At 39.9% G+C, this 23,166-nt stretch overlaps 2 protein-coding genes across 8 annotated transcripts in view; one reads left to right on the top strand and one right to left on the bottom strand.

Moving 5' to 3' along the window:
• Nucleotides 1-487: 487 nt before the first annotated feature.
• On the bottom strand, nt 488-20,496 carry HESX1 (HESX homeobox 1). 3 transcript variants are annotated; one of them, XM_081524843.1, is made up of 5 exons: nt 19,184-20,496; nt 1,968-2,237; nt 1,265-1,464; nt 916-1,017; nt 488-821 (listed from the first exon to the last, which is right to left on the bottom strand). In XM_081524843.1, exons 2-5 carry the CDS (start codon nt 2,122-2,124, stop codon nt 723-725), a joined length of 558 nt encoding a protein of 185 aa, XP_081380969.1. In that variant the 5' UTR covers nt 2,125-2,237; nt 19,184-20,496; the 3' UTR covers nt 488-722. The 3 variants fall into 3 exon arrangements, with proteins under 3 accessions (XP_081380969.1, XP_081380971.1, XP_081380970.1); XM_081524845.1 differs by having other exon boundaries at nt 1,968-2,050; XM_081524844.1 differs by having other exon boundaries at nt 20,351-20,496.
• Nucleotides 20,497-20,645: 149 nt separating this feature from the next.
• The window catches only part of APPL1 (adaptor protein, phosphotyrosine interacting with PH domain and leucine zipper 1), a 37,118-nt gene continuing 34,597 nt past the window's right edge, over nt 20,646-23,166 (top strand). For all 5 annotated transcript variants that reach the window (XR_014063990.1, XR_014063988.1, XR_014063989.1 and 2 more), the window contains exon 1: nt 20,646-20,818. Coding sequence is in view for 2 of the 5 variants with exons in the window: in XM_081524819.1 (XP_081380945.1) it covers nt 20,765-20,818 (54 nt within the window). In the remaining 3 variants the exon portion in view is untranslated. The remainder of the gene's footprint in view (nt 20,819-23,166) is intronic.

Genomic DNA, 23,166 nt, shown 5'->3' with positions numbered 1-23,166 from the left:
TCTCATTTTGATGAATGAAAGTAAAGCATGATATTGAGTGGACTAGAAAAATAACTAAAATTTGCATTTATTTGTAGCTCAATTCTTTTGCGCAATCCAATACTAATGGCATGAATAAGACGATTGATGATTTTACATCTCTATTTTGGCATAATAACTTTGCTGAATAAAAAACAACTTGAAACTAGAGTGCTACAAGGATTTGTATTGATACATGGTGAGAAAATCTCACTGCTTTATGCCAGAAATAAAGAGAAACAAAAGATTCATGAATAAATCATATGCTATATAATATATTAAGTATAATCACATTTCAAAATGCAGTTGAAGGGAACTTATTGAAACAAATCACATCTCTGTGCCATTCTTCAGATTATTTGACTTGAATTATTTTGTAAATGGAATCCAGTTGTAGAGTCAATTAGCTATGAGTTTACTGATTTTAACAAACTAATTTATTTGATTAAATTTGCTCACCAAAAATAACTGGCTTTTTCTGCAAATGTTTATTAAAATATATAGGAAAGGCCTTTATTGTAACTAACAGTGCCCAAGTATAACAGGTACCATGTTATAATAGTAATTATTTACAATATATTTTCCAAGAAAAATGACAGTACTCAGATTAAACACAGAAAACATAACATTTTCAACACTTGATAGCTCCATTAATTCTTCATGTTCTGCAACTGCAAGATAATTCCACATGTTTAGTTTTCTATTTATTCCGGGAGATCTGTGTTGAAATTTTTTTTTGCCATTAGAAACTGTGATTCTCTATGGGACCTTTTCAGCTTTGCACGCCGATTTTGGAACCAGATCTAAAATTAAGGGAAGATAAAACAGATCTCAGAAATGTTATTTTATTGTTAACATTTTCATTGCCACAAGTAATAACTAAGTTTGAAATTTTACCTGGATTCGGTCCTCCTCTAGGTTCAATTTTCGAGCTAAGTCTTCTCTGATATCAATGCCAGGATAGCAGTTTACTCTAAAGACATTTTCTAACACTTCAATCTAAGAATAAGGAAATAGTTGCAATTAATCTGTAAGCCTTTTTTTTTTTTTTAAATGACTATCCAGAAACTGTTAAAGGAGATAGAAAGAGAGACAGAGAGAGAGAGAGAGAGAGAGAGAGAGATGCAGTCTATCATTTCATTAATAAGGCTTCTAAACTGAGATCCCAAAGTGGATGGGCTTTTTGCCCAACAGGGCATCAGTTAAAGCCTTTGTATTAAGATTATTGGCTGAAAAAACTTCCTACCTGGTTTTGAGTAAAAGCAGTTCTGGGTCTTCGGCCTCTATACCAACTCAACTCTCTTTTCAAAGAAAGTCTCTCTGAGGGTGAAAAGTAATCTTCGTATTTCAAAACGCTTTCTTCCGGCACTGAGTGATCCACAGTTTGAGGTAATGAGATCCCATTGGGAACAGTTGGGACATGTAGACATAGGTTAACTTCTTTCCCTAAAAAGAGAAAAAATAAATCCCATTTTAGGTGTCCAATTCTATATTCTACAAAGTTGTATAAGAAGTAATTTCAGAAACTTGTCTCTAACTTTCCTAGTAGAATTCTTCTGGGTTTCACAGGAGACCAAAATCCAAAAAGCAAACAAAAATGAGAGCCCTGTCTTGCTGATAGAGAACACATTCTGGCCTCTGAATGTCATTTATTCTTCAGTGAGAAGAGATTTAGAATATATGATATGGCAAATAAACCCAGAGTAAATGAAGGCTCCTGGCATTTCTCGTGGGTGCACTTCATACCTACTTGGATCTAAGGCCAATGTTCTTTTTATTTCCCATAACACTCAAATGGAGGCATTAAAAGTGCTAGATATTTCAATTATGTACTTGGATGAAAGTAAAGTTTTTCTCTAAGTCTATGTAATATGAAAAAAAGAAAAAAGGCCAAATTAAGCACTGTAAACAAATTAACAAAGAAATTTTAAAATTAAGTTGTGGCGTACCTGAAGAGCCGCAGGTGTCTGCCCAGGGCCTGTGGGGTTTCATGGATGGAACACAGTCTTTCTTCTGGTCCAGTCCTAAGATACTCTCAATTGAAAAGGGGCAGGGTGAGGGTTTGCTTTCCCCAAGCCGAGCACCTTCCTGAAGGCTAGGAGACATCCTTGCGTGGGCTGCACAGAGCAACAGCTCCAAGCCTCCCTGGCTGGCTCTGCCCCACGTGTCCGGGGCTGGACCTTCCTGCAGTTCACCTTATTGCTCCGCTGACAAGGGGGCTGGATTTAGAACGTCACTAATTAAAATCCCGTTTCAGAAAGTTTTAGCATGTCAATGCACACTGGCCCAGCCAGAGGCTCCAGGAGTTAATTGTTTATTTGTTTGCAAGTAATTAGCAACTAATGGCTACACCACGGGGGCCACCTACAGGGACAAAAAGTGTTATCTCTCCTAAACAGAACACAGACTTAACTTTCTCAAAAGAAATGAAGCACACAGACTAGCACTCCTCTTTTATTTGAAATCATCAATGTATAAAATCATGCTTTTTATTCTGAAGTTTATACTTTCATGGACTCCAGTTACCTAAACATACAGGCAAGACAGGAGAGCAGTCAAGTAATAAATAATCTAATTTAAGTGAATTTTCTTCCAAAGAAATTGGAAAAATAATAATCTCTTAATGCTATTACAGTAATTCTGATGAAAATGCCTGTTTTTCACATGCATATGTAATAGTGACTGTTGTCAATGAAAACACAATAGTATTTGGAGTGCAGCATACTGGAAAAGGTTGGCAATGTTATTAACACTGAGTGTAATTTTCTTCCAAGTGCCTGGATTAACTCACAAGGAACAGTTGCACCAAGTATTTTAAATAATTAATGAGTTAATTCTCTTCTTTCATCTTTTCTTTTAAATGAGAGAGATACAAGTTAATATGAAGATTCATATATAACTACCTCCAAGCAACTTAAAAATATGACTATTCAAACTTAAGGAAGAATTTCTCTCCCATCAGTTGTTTCAAAGAAAAATACATAGTTTATCTTTTAAAGAAAGATTTTTGTTGATATTTTGAGACTGGATGGTTCTCATGAGGACAAGACAACTTGTGAAAAATAACCAAGACCAAAATATTTTCTTTTTTTTTTATTGTTTTATTTTTTTATTTTTTTTTTCCAAAATATTTTCATTTCATCATCCTTAGAAAATGTGAAATTAAAAGAGAAATATAGCTGCTAAATATAGCTGAAGTGGTCACTTCTCACCAAAGCTGTAACACTTTTAGTGCTTGTACTCTCTTGCTCCTCTTCTTTTAATACCTTCTTGATGATAAATTTAAGTGCTCAGCTTTATCCGGCATTCAAACAACTACTGGGCTTTCCTTGTGGGCAGAAGAAAAGTAGTGTGTGCTCAAGGAGAAAATAGCCTCTACAGGATGGAGCTGAACTTTATCAGATTTTGCCCTATCATTATGTCACTTCCTATCACGATGTCATATATACCAAGCTAAATTCCTCCTTATGTGAGCTCCAGTGTGAACAAAGGATTCACATACAAAAGATAGCATGCACACAAGATGGAGTTATAAATATACAAGTAAAGCCATTCTGACAGTGAATAAACTAGTAAACATATATACCTCATAGAGGTTTTGCCTATAGTGTCTTGGAAGGTAAACAGTGCAATGGTGGGGGTTCCCCTACTCTGGAGCAACCTGGAGAAAGAGATTGATTCAGGACCTTCCAGATTCCTTCCTTTCCTTTGAAACATTCATTCATTGATTCATCCCACAAATGGAAGAACATCTACTGCGTACCCAAAAAACTGAATAGGATCCTTGCCTTCATATGCCCACGAAGCTCACAGTGGTGGCAGAGGTAGGGGGCAGTGAGACAGGCAACAAACAATGATTGTAAATATTAATAAATAAATTATTTTGTACATTAACCAGTGATGAGGATGGAAAAAGAAGAAAGATGACCCAGGAAAGCTGGCTCCGCGGTAAGGGAGGTAGAAGGTGGCCTTACTGAGACCTTCAACCCCACAGACTAGGGCCCTAGAGGCACACATTGCAGGATGTCAGGACACAGGCTGTAGCAACTCCAGTCCCCAATTTCTTCTTTATCAACACAGACACTGCGATATTTTTATTTATCCTGAGTTGATTTTATGTGGACTTAATACCATTTTACATCTGGATGAGTATATGAAAATAAAAGACAGCAAAGAGTTTCTTTAAAAATGTGGAGGCAATGTTTTCTTGTATATCCACTCAACAGATTTTTACAGAGCACTTAACATGTGTCAGACACCATTCTAGGATTAGGAATGAACAAAAGTAAGGTAATTTCAGAGAGCGATAAACTCACTGAAAAGAATAAACAAGGTGGTGGTGATGAAACATAATGGTGGTGGAAGTGGAGTGAGAAGAGGGTGAGGATAAGAGAATGCTAGCATGCCAAGATCTTGAGAAAGAGCATTCCAGTCAGAAGGAACAGCAAGTACAATGGTCTTACAGCTGAAAGGTATTGGAATATTTGAGGAGGAAAAGGGCAGTTAGCCAGAGAGCGGTGAGTGGTACCAGATGCTAGTGTTTGGAGAGCCAGGCCTGGCTGAATAATGGATGCCTTTATAAAGACCTGTAAAGACCGTGGTAAGGAGTTCAAGTGCAAAGGGAACCTGGTGCAGGGTTTTAAGCCGGGACTAATGTGACAGTCTGTGTTGTTTTTACTCACATTTCTGACACCCAATGTATATGGGCTTTTCCACACCAAGCGATTCTCCAGTTCTCTGTAGACATCAACAGGCTCAGTCCACCAAGACTATAGATATCACTCGCAAGTCCCAGGTTGCCACTTGTACTTCTAACTAACCGACTGTAAATTCAGAGTTCCCTTTCACAGGTTCAATTATTTGCTAGAACTCACACAACTCAAGAAGGCATGCTGTTTACATTTACTAGAAAAGATACAATTCAGGAATAGGTGGAAGAGATGTGTAGGGCAAGGTGTGGGAGAAGGGGCACAGAGATTCCATGCCCTCTCTGGGCACACCACCCTCCCAGCACTTCAACGTGTTTGCCAGCCTGGAAACTCTCAGAATCCTGATATTTTTTTAGTGTTTTTTTTATGGAGTTTCATTACATACGCAAGATTGATTAATCATCGGCTATTGGTGACTGACCTCAATCTCTAGTCCCTTTCCCCTCCCCTGAGGTTGGGAGGTGGGGCTGAAAGTTCTAGGCCTATAATCTAGGTTTGGTCTTTCCTGTGACCAGCCCACATCTTGAAGCTATTAAGAAGCCCACCAAGAGTCATGTCATTAGAATAAAAGATGCTCCTATCAGTCTTATTACTCAGGAAATTCCAAGAAATTTAGTAGCTGTGTGCCTGGAACCAGGGACAGAGACCAGATATATTTCTCTTCACAGCACAGATTGGATTTACAGTTTTAAAATCCCATCCTGGCTGCTACATAGAAAGAGACTGAAGAGTGATGAGTGTAACCAGTGAAATCGAAGATCAGCTGGGAGTTGTTCATTCATTACATTCTTACTGAGCATATATTAATGCAAGGCATTGTTCTAGGTATGATGAGAAGAGAAATAATTGTCCAGGGGCAAGAGATGATGGCTAACAGTAGATCTGGCAAGTGGTACAATTCTTTAGGAGGTTGTGGGAGACGAAGTAATTGGATAATTTGTTTCAATTCTTTCCACAATATATTATATAGCTATCCCCTTGCTGTGGCCTCATCATGGATACAGTGCACTTCCCACCCCTCAGCTTTGGGCCTGTCCAGGTGACTTGCTTCAGTCAACGGCAAGTGATGTGACTAGAAGCCTGAAATATGACTGGTTTGCCCTCCTGAGCTTCTGACATCACTGTGTGGTCATCCGTGGGGTAGCTGCTGACTCTCAGCCTAAGCCCCAGAATGAACACACGTGAAGGAGACCCCACCCCATCCTGCAGCTTGCAGTTAAGCAGGCCAAGCCCAGGCAAACTCAGCCAAACACCAACTGACCTGCAGTTTCATGGGTGAGAAAAATAAATATTCATTGTTTATTAAGCTACTGAGATTTCTGAGGTTATTTGACATACAGCATTGTGGAGGAAACAGCTCCTTCATGTGGGAACAGAAAAATACATCTTGCTGATGGATTGGTAGAAATGAAGGAAAGAGAGGCATTAAGGATGACTGTTTTTTGGCTTGAGCAAATATAGTGTCATTTATTGGGGCATGGAAGCCTGGACTAGGGGAGGAAAGGTTTGGGGAGAAATGAAGAGTTTCAGTTTGGATAGCAAGTGGGCTACTGGGTTTATGAGTCTGAGCTCAGGGCTGAATCTCTAAGTTTCTGCATCACTAGCACAAATCAAATGTATTAAAACCATTAAAAGCCAGAGGTTTGTATGAGATCACCCAGTGAATGGCCCTGGACACAAGAAGGATCTTAAGACCTAGTCTGAAGTATTTCAATATTTAAAAATCGGAGATGTGCTGGAGAAGGAACTAGAGAAGGAAACAGGTAATAAGCCAAGGGAACAATCTGGAGATACAATAATCGACCCAAGAGAGGAAAAAGGATCAAGGAGAAAGATGGCTACAATGATATCTAAGTGGTCTCACTGCATCCATCCTTGATCCCTTACGGTTTTCTATCAACACAGTAGCCAGCAAGAGGGATTATTTAAAAACATATCAGTTCATGTCACAACTCTGCTCAAAAATGGCTTCCCATCTCAGTAAGTCAGTCTTTATAGTGTCATACAGGGTGTCACATGATCTGCCAGCTCCCCTTCCCTATCTGATCTTATCTTTCATCGTATCTCCCAGGCTAACTTTGTTCTGGCCACATGGGACCTCTCCTCTTCCTGAAAACACACGTTCAGTTCTGCCTCAGGCCTGTACACTGGCTGTTTTCACTCCCTAGAATGTTCTTCTCTCACATATTCTCACAGTTTACTTACTCTGTTACCTCCTTCAAGTATTTCCTTAAATATAATTTTTTCCAATAAGGCTTACTCTTTCAGTTCCTTAAAAAATTTCAGGAGTCTTGATGCCCTCTCTCCTGCCCTTTGTCTTAGTACATGTTTATCTTGTTTCCTGTTTATTGCCTGTTTCTTATCTTTAGAATTTTTGTTTGTTCTGTTTGTTCTAGCATCTACAACAGTGCTCAGCTAAAACTAGATGAAGTAATAAATGATCAGCGGTGGCAATGCTGCTAAGAGGCTGGGTAAAAAGAAGACAGAAATGTATCCACAGATTTGTTAACAAGGGAGTTACTGTCAACTTTGGCTAGCTGGAGGGGTAGAGAAAAAAATCCAAATTTGAAGTAAACTGGAGGATGAATGAGATATTTCTGTTACAGCAATACGCTGGGCCATACTCCTTGAAAGACTCTTCCACTATAAAACAATTAGATCTTGTATAAAATATATCTTGACATGCAATGCTGAGATCTGAACAAGTAAGGGAAATTTTGTTTCCTCACCACACGAAACAGTAAAAACCCAACAACCAACAATTGAACTCAGAACTGGGAGCTGTGATCAGCAGACAAATGATAAATACAAGGTCAAGCACAAGGGCAAAAATCCTGAGCATCACTGAAACCAGGATTCTAACCCTCAGGCTAGTAGTAGGTAGGGGAGCTGAACAGAAAATTCTCACTTGAGATCACTTCAATATTGGTTCCCAGCAAAAGTAGACCAAATGCTCTCTGGGAGAAAGCTTTCCTAATTTAGGTCACAAGATTCCCACAGATTAAAACTAAGCAAACAGATTCTCACAATCAAAGAGAAGCAAGCACATGCGGGCAGCCACCATGACAGGTATAGAGGCCAACATGGAGAGGAACTGAAGTTTCCTGTCAACAGTCAATATCAACTTGCCAGCTATGTGAATATGCCACTTGGAAAGTGAATCTTCCAGCCCCATTCAAGCCTTCAGATGACTAAAATCCCAGATGACACCTGACCACAATCTTAATGGAGACAAGGCAGGACTGGGTATCTAAGTCATTCCTGAATTCCTGACACAGAGAAACAGTGAGAGGTATTAAATGAACACTACTGTTTTAAACTACCAAGTTTTGAGTGATTTATGCAGCCCCAGATAATTTATCTAAAAAGCTCCATCATAAAAAACTGAGAAAAACTACCACTATAGAGATTGTAGACATTTTAAAAAAAAGAATATAATGAACAACTTTATACCAGTAAATTCAGCAGCTTATATGAAACAGGAAAGAATCTTAAAAAAAATATGATTACAAAAACTGAAACAACATGAAATGGAAAATATGACTAACTACATATCTATTAAAGAAACAGAATTGGTTATCAAATTCTTTCCCACAGAGAAAACTTCAGGCCAAGATAACTTCACTGGTGAAGTTTATCAAACATTTAAAGAAAATCTTACACAAACACCAATCTTAAACTGTTTCAGAAAATGGAAGAGGAAGGACCCTTCTAAGTTTGTTTTATGAGGTCTGAATAACCCTGATAACAAAAAAATTTTTTTTTACATTTATAGACAAATATCTCTTATGAACACTGACATAAAAACTTTAAAATATTAGCAAATTGAATGTAGACACATATAAAAAGGATAATACATTATGGGTAATTAATGGCCACTATAACATCTTTACCAATGATTTCAAAATATACCAATCAATCAAGAAAAGGGTTGTGAAACCTTCCACAGAATCAATCCTCAGTATCTTTCAACATTTATTTTGAAATAAGAAATAAAAGCCTGACACACTGACATTGAAGAGAAGAGATTATAGGAATTGTAAAATTGGAAGTCTGTATTTTAAACATCTGTATGTACAAGATGAAGTAAAAATGAGATGTTTATGTTTTATTTTGCTCTAGTAACTTGTAAATCAACTCAGGCTTTGTTAACATTTTCTAATTATGTATTTCAACTAAATTTCAAATCATTAACCATCAGGAAAAATGCCCAATGTCTTAGATGTTTTGACAGAGCTTTCAAAAATCCAGTCATAGCACAATAAGAAAGAAAATCGGTCTGTGAATATAATAAGAAAGAAAACCAGGTTGTGAGCATAAGAAAGAAACGCAATAAGCAAAGCTTCATGACGTTAGCCTCTTACTTCTGCATAAGAATAACACTGTTCTATTTGAGACCCTCAGAATTTTTAAATGTGTTTTCTAAAATATATAAAAGACTTTAGATTTTACTGTTAACACCTTCAGTATCTCCTAGAAAAATGCCAAAGTAGACATTCAGTTAATATTTGTCAAATGAATAAATAAATGGATGGATGGGTAAATGAGACTAGGAGGAGGAGACATTTGTAAATACACATAAATGTTGTGTGTTTGCTATTGTTGCCATTGATTCTTAATGTGTAAGAGTATTCCCAGTTTTCTATGAACTACTTATATATCACTCCAGGGTAATCCACAGATTAGACATTATGACATTCTGTAACTATAATTCAATAAAAGTGAGATGGGGGATTCCTTATTTTAAATTGGGGTATAGGTGTTTTACAATATTCTGTTAGTTTCTGTAGTACACTGAAGTGAATCAGCTATATGTATGCATATATCCCCTCCCTCCTGAGCCTCCCTCCGTCCTTCCCACCCACCTAGGTCATCACAGAGCACCAAGGTGAGCTCCCTGTGCTATACAGTAGGCTCCCACTAGCTACCTGTGGGGGATTCATTTAAAATCTGACCTTAAAAATTTAAAATCCTGAGGCACAATTCATGTCTGTGATACTCTGTCATTCCTAAGGCCATTAGCCTTCGCTATTACTTGAAACACATGGTATAATCCTCAGTGGTTACACGGTTTAAGAGAAGAACAAGCTTTAGTCGCTTAATCATGTCCTACTCTTTGCGACCCCATGGACTATAGCCCGCCAGGCTCCTCTGTCCATGGGATCCTCCAGGCAGGAATACTTGAGTGTGTTGCCCTTCCCTTCTCCAGGGGCTCTTCCAGACCCAGGGATCGAACTTGGGTCTCCTGCATTGCAGGCAGACTCTTTACCATCTGAGCCACCAGGGAGCTGGGATTATTTCACACATACTTCTGTCTCTCCTGGCAATCATCACAGTACTCATCAAACAGAAGATATTAAATAAAGATTTGTAGAAAAGTTCACTCTATTTATATCATTTAGAAAACATTTTAGGCTTTTCTCAATCTCAAAAGATTATAGTTTCATATTTGTACATTTTAAAACCAGTCAAAATTGTTTTCTGTACAGTGCTTCTTGTATATATCAAGTTCTTGGTTTTAAAATTTTGATAGAAAATTATCTAAAACATTGATGCCTTTTGATTTTAAAAAAATTCATTTTAATATTTACTATGGTACATAGAGTAAAATGATAGTTTCCTTCAATTCTACCCCATTTTTACTGTCCAACCCACTGGCCACCACTGTTAACAGTTTAGTGCTCCTTCCTATCTTTTTAGAATTCCTTGACATAAATAGGTAGCTGCACACACGTTTTTATCCACATGGAGCCAGACACATACTGTTCTGCAACGTGGTTCTCCCACACTGACATGACATAAGCACATACAACAGCTGCCTGATGCTACATTAAGTGGAAGAATCATAATTTATTGAACTACACCCTTGATAACGGCACTTGGGTTTGTCTCCAATTTTTTAAGCTCTAACAAACAATGAATACCTTCTTAGCACATATGCAGGAGTATTTCCATGAAAAAGTTTCTTTGAAGAATATATTATTTTTTGTCATCCAAAAATAAACCAGAATTTATTATGAAGAAAAAAAGAATATGCTTTTTGTGAATTCTGCCATATTTCATTCCAAGAAATCTTTACCAATGAACACTCCCACCCAGTATAGCCCCTGTCTTTATGTCCTCCCCAGATTGACATTGAGGACAAGAAAATTCAGGGCTAGGTTAAATTAGACTCAGGATTTCCCTAGACTCAGTAATCAAAGATAAAATAGTTCAGGATTTAAGGCTTCCAGGGGCTCAGGCCTACACATTAGTGTCACTTAATCTAATCATTGTAGATTAAATTAGAGTTGTCAGTTAACTTGAGAACCTGATTGTCAGTTATAAGATTGTTTCTGGAAGATAAATGCCATGGTTCTTATCAACTTAAAAACAAACTTTTAAGTCACAACAAACATTTATTAAACTCCAGCATGTACAGGGATGTACTAGGTAACCAGGAGATGAAATGATTTCTGCCCTCAAGAAACTCATGATTAAGAAGGTAGTAATTAACATTAATTCTGTTAGGTGTCATGATGTGATTATGGTTACATTTATTAAAAGTCCCTCTAAAAGGTTCTACTTAAATATTTATAGGTGAAATTTCAGAATGTCTGGGTTTTAGTTTAAAATACTTCAGAAGGGCTTTGCTGGTAGTCCAGTGGTTGAGTTTACCTTGCAACGCAGGTTCACTGGTTCGATCCTTGGTCTGGGACAATTGCAAATGCCATAGAGCAACCAAGCCCGTGTGCCACAACTACTGAAGCCCGCACACCTAGAGCCCGTGCTCTGCAACAAAAGAAGTCACCGCAATGAGAAACCTGACCACCACAAGGAAGAATAGCCCCCACTCGCCCCAACTAGAGAAAGCCCACGCATAGCAATGAAGACCCAGCAGAGCCAAAAATAACTAACTAAATAAAATTATTAAATAAATAAATAAAATACTTCAGGAAAACAAGAAAGAAAAGAAAGATAATTGAAGCAAGTATTGTAAAATGTTGGTAAGTGCTGAATTGGAGTGATGGGTATATGTGGATTCATTGTCTCTAATGAATAAAAATATAGTATTGTGGGTTCATTATTCTACTTTTGTAAATATAAATAACACAATTCTCTTGTTCTTCTAAGAACACCAATAAATAAATACAAAATTTCAATATAAGAAAATAATAAAGATGTGTGCACAAGAAGTTGTGCATGGGAGCAAAAAGGGGCCCAAATCTGCTTGAGTGAAACTGAACAGGACTGATGAGTGGTAAGAGCCCAACTCTGGTGTCATACTACCTGGGTCCAAATTCCAGCACTGCCTCTTTTTACCTATGTGACCTTGGGTATGTAACTTAGCCTCTCTGTGCCTCAGTTTCCTCTATAATTAAATGGGGATCAAATGAGAATACTTGCAAAGCCCTTGAAATAATCCCTGACACATAGTAAATGTTATGTAAATTATTTGCTATCATTTATTACCATTATTAATGTTACTAGAAGGCTTTTCCAGAGAAGGAAATGGCAACCCACTCCAGTACTCTTGCCTGGAAAATCCTATGGACAGAGGAGCCTGGTAGGCTGCAGTCCATGGGTTCGCTAAGGGTCGGACACGACTGAGCGACTTCACTTTCACTTTTCACTTTCATGCATTGGAGAAGGAAATGGCAACCCACTCCAGTGTTCTTGCCTGGAGAATCCTAGGGATGGGGGAGCCTGGTGGGCTGCCGTCGGTGGGGTCGCACAGAGTCGGACACGACTGAAGTGACTTAGCAGTAGCAGAAGGCTTTTCAGAGATGTCTTCAGGTAGAGATGTTTCAAGAAAAGGTCAGAGAAAAGCAACATAATGAAGGCCAATTAGGTGTAGGTATAGGGGTGTGTCTGTCTGTCTGTCTGTTGAGGGAAGTAAAAGGGAGAAAGTGACTGTGATTCCCACATTTCTAGTTTCTGTGACCAAATGGATAATGACATCAGCTGCCTGCCAATGTTGGAGACACAAGAAATGGGGGTTTAATCCCTGGGTCGGGAAGATCCCCTGGAGAAGGGAATGGCAACCCACTCCAGTATTCTTGCCTAGAGAATCCCATGGATAGAGGAGCCTGGTGGGCCAGAGTCCATAGAATCACAAAAAGTTGGACACAACTGAAGCGACTTAACATGCACTCACACATCATTAACAGAAGGAGTAGAGGTGAAAGAGAGTTTACCACTTGAAAATTGCATTTCTAATCATATAAACAAATGACAAAGTATTTAGCAAACTGAATTACCTCAGAATGAAAATATAGTTCCCCAGACTGAGAAGGTAGAAAAACTAATGAAAATTGGCAGCATGCAGTTTAAATAATAAAGGTTCTAAAAATACTGTAGGAGAATTTATCTGGATTTGTAAACATTATTGTTATACAGTTCACACATATAACCTAAACAAATGAGCTCATTTTAGCATTAGAAGATAACTGGAAATAACATTTCCACAATCTAGCAACTCAGATATTAGTAGAATTGACTTCAAGTAAATATATATTTTTAAATGGTTATTATTTAAAAAGGCAGCTGTCATTTCAGCAGTGTTTTCAGTAGTCCTTCAGTTAGGGTTTGTTTCATGTTTCCTTGTAATCTCTGAAGGGATGACACAGAACTGATGCTGTATTCTCATTATTTCCTATCAGGTAGCATATAATTTTGATTAGTCTCATCATTGGTGATTGTAACTTTCAGCATTTGATTAAGATGGTGTCTGCCAGGTTTTTGCACTAGAAAGTTACTCTTTCCCCCTTTATAATGTAGTATTTTTTTGGTGAGGTTATTTTTAAGCCTATGCAAATACTTTGCAACAAACGTTTTTATTCATTTATTTATATCAATATGAACTCATGGTTTTCCATTTTATTTAAGGAGCTATAATCTCATTACTTATTGTGATGCTGAAATTTCCCCTGATTTGGCTAATGGAAGCCCCCTTCAAGCTGACTTGTGTTCTTTCCACACATCATTTTTTGATGTGGACCATTTCTAAAGTCTTTGTTGAATCTGCTACAATGTTACTTCTGTTTTATGTTTTGGTTTGTTTGGCTGTGAGGCATGTGGAATCTTCCCGACCAGGGACTGAACCCGCACTCCCTGCATTGGAAGGGGAAGTCTTAACTACTGGACTGCCTGGGAAGTCCCTTGACACATCATTTTTGAGCACTTTCTACCTCCTAGCACAAGGTGTCTCAAGTATATCTTATTCTTTTCTTGCTCCAGACCTAGAGTCAGCCATTTCTCCGAGGAGTCCTATTTCTTTTTAATGAACAATGGTGTTTGGAAGCCAAGATATGGACTCAGATGTGCATCCACTGTTATTGGGGCATCTCTGCTCAAAGGCCTTCTCAATGAAAAAGGTAGAAAATAAATGCAGGTATGTGACATATACACACTTTGTATCCAGTTTACTCCTATACATGTATTGAAACCTGTGAGTTCACATGTGCTGTGCTTAGTCACTCAGTTGTGTCTGACTCTTTATGACCCCATGGACTGTAGCCCGCCAGGCTCCTTTGTCCATGGGGATTCTCCAGGCAAGAATACTGGAGTGGGTTGCCATGCCCTTCTCCAGGGAATCTTCCAACCCAGGGTTTGAACCCAGATCTCTCTCACTGCAGGCAGATTCTTTACCGTCTGAGCCACCAGGGAAGCCCATGGATACCTCTAATTCCAATCTAGCACTACAGGGCTCATTCTAACTTTCCCCCTTTCCATACAGTATTTGTAATTCCCTCCTCTGACAGTGAGAAACCTGGCTTTTTTTTATCCTCGATATAGTTACCTATTGCATGTATCCTCCTATGTAACCAAACTGCCACTGCTACCATCCCTTCCCCACAGAGATGCAGCCAGCTCTCAACCTGCACAAAAGCCCTCACCATGCTTGAACACCAACAGCCCTCTCAGGTTCCCTGACCCCATGTTTGCGCCAACATCCTATTACCTGGGGGTTGTCTCTCCACCAAAATGCCATTTTTGCCCCTCTTTTGCTCTTGACACCCTGCACAGGCTCTGGCACTGCACACCAGGGAGCTCTTTTGTGGGGATGCCCTCCCCCACTTGCTGGACTTCAACACCTCATTCTGGGCCCCCGCATCTCACCACCCTGCATAGAATCCTACTTTATTTGGTTCCACCTAAGGGCTTTAAGGGCTTTCCTAAAGCCCCTAAAGTGGTAAAGAAGCTGCCTGCCAATGCAGGAAACATAGGAGACACAGGATCGATCCCCAGGTTGGGAAGATTCCTTGGAGGAGGAAATGGCAACCCTCTCCAGTATTCTTGCTGGGAGAATCTCATGGACAGAGGAGCCTGGTGGGCTACAGACCATGGGGTCACAAAGAGCTGGATGTGACTGGGCAACTGGGCATGCACACAATGGCTTTAGGGCTGAATTATTCAGAAAGGGAACAGGAAAAACCATACACTTGTTTTTACATGAACTCACTGTCTTCTGTTATTAAGACATTATTTTTGACCCTATATTATTTTGATCATGACTTAGCTAAATCACTCATGTAATTTTTCCTTTAAATCAGTACATTTCATATATGTTTACTTAAGACAATGTTAATTTGTGCATAATTTATGATATCTCATATCAGTAGTTTATCTAGCTTCTCCAACATTTGTTTCAAATCACAACCTCAATTAAAAGTGTTTTTATCCAAAATCAGGGTAGAAGTCAAAATCCTCACTTAGGCCATTAGGCTTTACATGATGTTATCTCCTCTTCCTCCTGCCCAACAGATTCCTCCACCCTGGCTCGCCCCGTTCCTGCCACTCTGATCTCTATGCAATCCTTCAAATATAAAGGCCACTCCTGCCTTAGGGCATAGGGCATCTTACCCTGGTTGTTTCTCTTCCTGAAACACTTTTTCCTCAGATGTCCCCATCGCTCACTCCAGTGACTCCTTCACGTTTTTGTTCAGATGTCACCTTTTCAATGAAGTCCACTCTGACAAGCTTATTTAAAAGTGCAACTACTCTTCACCTCATTTTCCCTGTTTTCCATAGCACTCCCCACTTTCTAATATACTATATTTCTTATACTGCATATCACATTTATATTTCATTGTCCTTCTTCCTACCATCACCACTAAACTGTAGCTCCACAAGAGCAGAGATTTTTAACATTTTGTTCATTACCTAATACTTATTGAATGAAGACATCAATCTCCTGAGGCAGTTTAAAATCCCAAAACTAAATTTAGGGCACCATCTAGTGTTCTTGGAAGGATGTGCTGACTTACTGTGAGACTTAACTACATTGGTGGTGGTTTAGTCACTAAGTCGTGTCTGACTCTTGTGACCCCATGGACAGTAGCCCGCCAGGCTCCTCTGTCCATGGGGTTCTCCAGGCAAGAGTACTGGAGTGGGTTGCCATTTCCTTTTCCAGGGGATCTTTCCAACTCAGGAATCGAACCCAGGTCTCCTGCCTTGCAGACAGATTCTTTACCAACTGAGCTACGAACAGTACTGGTATACTCAATTCTCAGTAACTCTTTTTACTGCCCTATGTAGTACTATAAAAAGTTAAAAAAGAAAAAGTAAAATGATTTCAATACTTTACTAGTCATGGGACTAATTGGCTTCTCTAACAGCAATCTCTTCTCCAATGACTTGCCTATTGCTCCCGAGAACTTCTGGGGAGTAGTAATATCATGAAGGTCTATGTCTTTTAACCTTTGGGAATCTCTCCTCTCCCCACTGCCAAAAAACAAAGGCCAAAAAACAGAGCAATAGCCTTTGCTGGTTTTGTACCTACACCGTTTCTCCAGAATAACACAATATATATTGACGAATTTTTTTTTTTTTTTTTTTTTTGCTGCAAAAGTCTCTAAATCAAAGTGATAAAGCACTAGCAAGGATAATGGTAATATTATTTAAAATACTATCTAGATTCTGTACAACAATGAAGAGAGTCTTCTAATTTAGAAAATAATGGTTTCTTTAGTTATGATAGAGAGGGGGAAATGAAGAAAATGAAAGCTGCTTTAAAAGCATTAAAACATTTAAAATTTAACAGTAAATAATGAAAAGAACACTTAGCTTATTTTTACTGAAAACTTATTGTGCCCAGCACTATTCTGAAAGCTAATTAAACATCTTCTGGACTCTACCATGTAGGTTCTCTATATTAAGCCCCACTTTTTAGATGACAAAATGGAGACACAGAGAAATTAAGTAACTTGCCTAAAGTCACAAAACTAGTAAAGACTGAAGCTAAGATTCCAAGTCAGCTAGGTTGGCTCCACAGTCCATGACCATGAGCTCATGCTCATGTTTTTATTCACCTCCCTAAAGAAACAGGAATAACGCTGCTTGGTTTCAAGGTTCTCAGATTGCTCAAAAAAATTAGTTTACAATGTCCTCATCTTTCAAAAATGAATCAAGGCAACCATAAAAGAAACAGCCATATATAATTATCCTAGAAATAAAGTTTCATTCTTTTCAGAGTCAAGAAGTAGAAGCTATAGAATTTGCCTTTCTAAGGATTTATGCTTTAGCCTTATATATACAATCTAAGGATGCTGTGGCAAACAGCAAAAACAACAATAGTATTAATATTAAGATCAAAGGACAGAGGGTGGCTTGCACTGGCACAGTGAGAATCTGATAGTCCTGGTTGCCCACCCACCTCTTTTTGCAACACATTCCTCAGAACATTTTATTCTACTCCCAACTGCCCAAAGCTTTTCCCACCTCTACCACTGGTTCAAATGTTTTAGAGTAGATAGACGTGACTCAGGATCTCCAATTACCAATTAATATACTCTTGAATTTTGTTCAACTCAGTTGGACGTAAGAAAAAAACCTGAATTATCTGTTAAAGTGAGTCTCATTAAGGAGTGATTTATTAGGTAACATCTAGAATTATTTGCAGTATACATTATGCTCTTAAAAGGAGTATGAATTACCCCAGAATTGGAGATTGATGGAGTCTTTCAGGGGATATTTTTAAGAATTAGGATTCCCAAGCTCTCTAGATGATTCCGGAAATGGTGCCCCCTCACCACCCTCAGCTGTAACTAAAGACTCTTTCCTAAATGTTTACTTGACTCTTTAATAGTCTAAAATATACGGTTATTTGGGTAAGGGAAATGGTTGTCTTCCATTCTGGAGAGAGATTTTCAACATGTGGTTTGAGGATGAGCTGCTTTGGACTCACCTGCAAGATTCCCAGCCCTACCTCTGACCAATGGCATCAGACTCTTCCGCTGGGCTAAAGATAGCATAGTCTGTATTCTAACAACCTCCCCTAGATGACTTTTATGTGTGCATATGTTTGGTAACCACTAACCTAGGGGGATCATTTTAAAAAGTAAAACACCAGTGTCATTTCAGTTATTGGATCCTTTCCTATTATATAATAACACAGACCAGAACTTCAAGAAGTATCATGTAAAAACCTAATTATAAGAAGATCAAATATAATTTTAAGAGACAAATAATTAACAACTCTACTTACCAAACTGTACATCTTTTTGTTGTAAATTATATGTGTGAAACGTCTCAGTGAATTCTTTGGTGGATGTCATTTAATCCTGCCTCACCTTCCATAAAATTAACTAGCTGGCCAAAGTTTTTTTACTATGCTACCCACACATGAGTCTCTAGGAACCCCTGAGGCATACTCTGAACAAGCCTCATTTCCTCTATAAAAGAAATTGAGTTTGGTCAACTGTACAGAACTTAGGCTGATTAAACTTACACTAGCTATCAAAGGAAACTGCAATCTTGCAACTTTAGGCATGTTTTAAAATAGGAAATACAATTATTTTTCTGGATGAGCAGACTGAACAGTAGCCTAAAGCTACAGAATCCAAGTAGAAAGCCTTTTAAGAATCTTTCTAGATTTATAATTTGACTGAACTGCCTCTCCACACAACTGAATAGAAAACTTGTTTTTATTTGCTTTTTAATCAGTTGAACCCAGGAAGAATTCCTTGCCCCTCTCTGATAACATAATAGCCTCTTGAGAACCCTTTATAAAAATACAGTTTAGAAGCATGGAACATACAAAAAAGGAAACCATTTACTGGTAGGCTACAGTCCATGGGGTCGCTAAGAGTCGGACACGACTGAGCGACTTCACTTTCACTTTTCCCTTTCATGCACTGGAGAAGGAAATGGCAACCCACTCCAGTATTCTTGCCTGGAGAATCCTAGGGACAGCAGAGCCTGGTGAGCTGCCGTCCATGGAGTCGCACAGAGTCAGACACGACTGAAGCGACTTAGCAGCAGCAGCAATACCCCACCCAGGTAATTCAGATACCTAAGACAATTTTTCATTGGAATTATTTAGTTTGGCCAAACTTCAGTTACACCGTATGATTCCTCTTCTTTCTTACACTTTGTTTTCATTTGTCAGTTACTCCTGATTCTTAACAATTGTCACTAACTTTCTTTTCCTTCACTTACAATCTAATCACAGTTCAACCAAGAATGTCACTTACTGTGAAAGTCTTCTTAATTCAGAGTCAGGTTGCATGCCACTGTGCTGATAAAGTAGACAAGAAATGTCCAAGGCCAGAGTTGTGTTGCTGAGATCTGTACCATGCCGATGCTGGGTACATTCAAGCAGCTGGCAACCAGTAACACTGTAGGAACTGATTCCAAACTACCTTTCAGAAACTAAAGATCTCATATACAGGGTGACTCGTTGATAAACAATTTAAGGGGAGAGCTCTTACTGAAAGTTATTGAAAGCTATGAATAGTCCTGTGAAACTATACTGCAAGTCTACTTGGGAAAACTTTTAAAATTTGACTTTATTTTTCCTTTAAGAGATCCTGGGAAAATCTAGTATTTTAGTTTAAAGTAAGTAACTTCCATTCCAGCTACTGTATTTGAATTTGTTCCACTGTACCTGGATTCATTCCAATTTATCTGTGGAATGGGGCAACTAATAGTCTTTATTCGGCATTTCTTATATTTCTTAAATGAAAATGGCATGGACTAGTGGGATTAATGGCTGGGTATTTAGACGACACTAGTAATTTAGCCATTTTCTCTGTATAATGATTCTTCCATGAAGAATCTGGACACAAAGATGGACAAAAGACACAGGAGTTCTAATCCAGATCAAGTTCTAGAAGTAGAGCTCACCTTATCTCTCTTAAAAAAAAAAAGCTCTTAGATGCTGAAGAAGCTATTTAAATGTTCTTCCAAAACTTTAACAGAAATGCTAATCAGTTGCTAACATAATAAATCAGTGTACCCGGACTTTAAAAAGATATTTTCACTTGTGGATAATAAGAAATATGAAAGTCTGAATTGTGGCATGTCAGTCTCTCAAGGACAGGTAAGAACTGATGAATTGGCAGCAAAGACAGGTTTTTAAATGAATATATTGATACCTAAGTGCTCAGAAAAAATTCTTTTCGAGTCTACTATCCACGAATTTACCAGGAAGCCAAGTTAACAACACAGCTAATCTCGCAGACATCTGAGTTAGCCAGTACCATTTTGCTGGCGAGGGGAGACTGGACGCTGCGGGCAGTTGGGAAGGTTATAATCTGAGGAAACTAAAGGCGCCAGCAGAGAGGCCTCTTTCGTGGTCTCTGACGAAAAATGTTGAGGGAGAAGTAAAACCGCCCCAATTTCCCCAGATCGGTCCTCACTCGAAGCTCTGATTCCAGGAGACGCACGCTTTGCTGAGGTAAGACGGTCCCCTACGATTTCTAGCCAATCGCTCGCGAAGGGTAGGTGTCGAGGTGCGCAAAGAAAGCCTCCTCAGCCGCCTTCGCCTCCTCGGAGTCCCTACCTCTCAGGGGAGCGGGGAGCAGTGAAGAAACCTCCGGGCCAGCCCCGCTGCGCTGACGGGCGTCGTCGCGAGCCAATGGGCGCGCAGAGAGGCGGGGCAGGCCGGCCAGCGGGGCGGGATTTCCCGCGCGTTCCCGCGGCCGCTCGGCCCCCGGCGAGGGCGGTGGAGCCAGCGAGAGAGGGCGGGTCGGGGTCAGCTGCTGCAGGCGGGCGAGTGCGGGGGAGCTGTGGGCGGCCGCCTCGTCTCTTGCCGCCGCCCTCTGTTTGCCACGATGCCGGGGATCGACAAGCTGCCCATCGAGGAGACGCTGGAGGACAGCCCACAGGTTAGGCGGCGGGAGGCGAGGGAAGGATCGGGGCTGGCCGACTCCAGGCCTGGCGCCGCCGCGGCCGCAGGTGCCCGCCCAGGCCCAGGTGGGCGCCGCCCCCCCAGTATCCCTGCCGGTCGCGGGCGGCGCCCGGAGCTGCAGAGGCCGGGCCGCCCTCCCGAGGCCCGCGTGGGCCTGCGTCGCTGGGCCGAGAGCCGCGCTCGGGGTCTGGGAGTCGGCGGGCGGCGACCGAACCGCCGCCGCCGTGGCTGGTGGGCCCGGCGGTCGCTACGCGCGCGGGGCTCCCTTGTATTTGACAAAAGATGCTTTTTAATTGCCGTGATGTGAGGTGATAGATCCAGATCCTGGAATTTTCTCCTCGAAAACCTCTTCGGAGGAAATGCAGGAGGAGAAAAGACCCTGTAGACTTAATGATTTCTGATCAAGCTAGGGAAGGAAATGGACAATTTGGGGTGGTGGGGAATACTGAAAGTCTGTTGATTAGCCCGTGCGGAAAGCCCTCGGCGAAGCCCGTCACGGGTCCCGGAGCCTACCGGCCAAGTGTCGTGACCCTGAGTGCAGCCGCTGTCACTCGGGCCGTGCACGCCGAGAGCTGGACGGCGCCTTTGCGGCTCCACGACTGCTGCGCCTGGGTTGCAGACTTGGCTCTAGTAAACTCATCAAAATAAAAGCCCCGTGTTTTCTGCATGGGGAATGATGCTGGTGTGGTTGCTCTAGCTTGATAGTCTCTTCCTTAAGATAGGAAGACGTAACAGGGAGTTATGTTTTCAGTACTGAAGAATGAAATCAGCTATGTTAAAAAAAACATGCTGGTGGGGGCTGGAACTTGGGCTGGGAAACTTCATCCCTAGGCCTGTCTTCTTACACAATAAGGGATTCGAGACGATGTTGCTGTTGGGCTACCACTTAGAATGAAGACAGTTTTCTGAAATGTTCATTTAGAACTACAGTTGCACATATTTCATGTGTCTTGATGGTTTAATATGACTCCAGAAGAACAGGAGGGAGAGGTTAGATCCCACGTTCCTGTATGACTTGTCTGCCATGGATATGGTGCCAGTTTTGACTGCCAAGCTGGAGTTGGGCTCTGATTGTGGAATTGATTGGGGCTTTTTTCACGCTGAAAGTTACCTTCACAGGCCCGATCCCTACTGGTAATGTACTCTTATCAGCCTATACTGATAAGAGAGACCGACTTCTTGGCTTATTTTGACTGCCAGAATAATAGCCAGTTCAAATATTTAATGACTTCTGTAGTATAAAGTTATATCCAACTCTTGGAACCCCATGGACTACAGCATGCCAGGCCTCCCTGCCCAACACCAACTCCCGGAATTTACTCAAACTCATGTCTATTGAGTCGGTGATGCCATCCAATCATCTCATCTTCTGTCATCCCCTTCTCCTCCCGCCTTCAATCTTTCCCAGCATGAGGGTCTTTTCAAGTTTCAGCTTCTGTAGTATACAGTTATAAGCTACATTTGCTTCAGATGTTTAGCAAAAATTTTGTGGGATGTATTGGTCAGGTACACTTTGTCATTTTACTTTTTTATGAAACTCAACAGGCTGCCTTACCTTTCTTCTCTTAACCTGGCCTGGCTTTTATAGCTGCTCATAAAGACTGCTCAGAATGGGTTACACAGTGCCCTTAGCCATGACTTATGAGGAGGGTATAATCTGTTAACTTATCTAATTTCTTGAGTTTTTCACACAGTAAGTTTACAACTTGAGCATTAGTTTTGTTGTTGTTTTTTGTTTTTTACAAGCATGTGCTATATTAGTATTACTTTTTAATGAAATAGCCACATTGATAGTCTTTCAATTTCTAGAAGTAATAAATCTGAACTAGTTAATATTTATTTGGGAAAGTTAATCGGGACAACTGGGATTTAGAAAGGGAAGACTTTGGAAAGCAATTCTAGGGGAAAATTTGTGGCAAGAATGAAAACCCTGGATTTGGGATTTAGGATATAAGGGTTTTAGTCTTTACTACCAATTGGTACCGTCTACTTTATGGCAAGTCACTTAACTCTCTAAATTTCAGCTGTTATAGATAGTGAAAGTTTTAATCTTTGTACTTGATTATAAAAATAATAGTTGTTTGCTTCAGAAAATTAAAGGTACAGAAACCACAGAGTTACCTGTCAAGCACTCAGCAGCAAACTCTGTTAATAGTTTGCTTTCTTTTTATAGGTTTTTTTTCTTTCTCTTACACACCTTTTAATGTGATTGAGATTATATTGTGCATAATGATTTTTATTTGGCTTTAACTACACATCATAACTTAAGTATCTTCAAACGTTATTATATACTGAATAAACAACTCAAAGGTTGCATGTTTCCTT

The sequence above is a fragment of the Giraffa tippelskirchi genome, chromosome 9, assembly GCF_054371585.1.
Source record: "Giraffa tippelskirchi isolate mGirTip1 chromosome 9, T2T-mGirTip1v1.2.pri, whole genome shotgun sequence".
Taxonomy (NCBI): domain Eukaryota; kingdom Metazoa; phylum Chordata; class Mammalia; order Artiodactyla; family Giraffidae; genus Giraffa; species Giraffa tippelskirchi.
The sequence above is the reverse complement of the archived record's forward strand: the minus strand, read 5'-3'. Positions and strand labels throughout refer to the sequence as shown.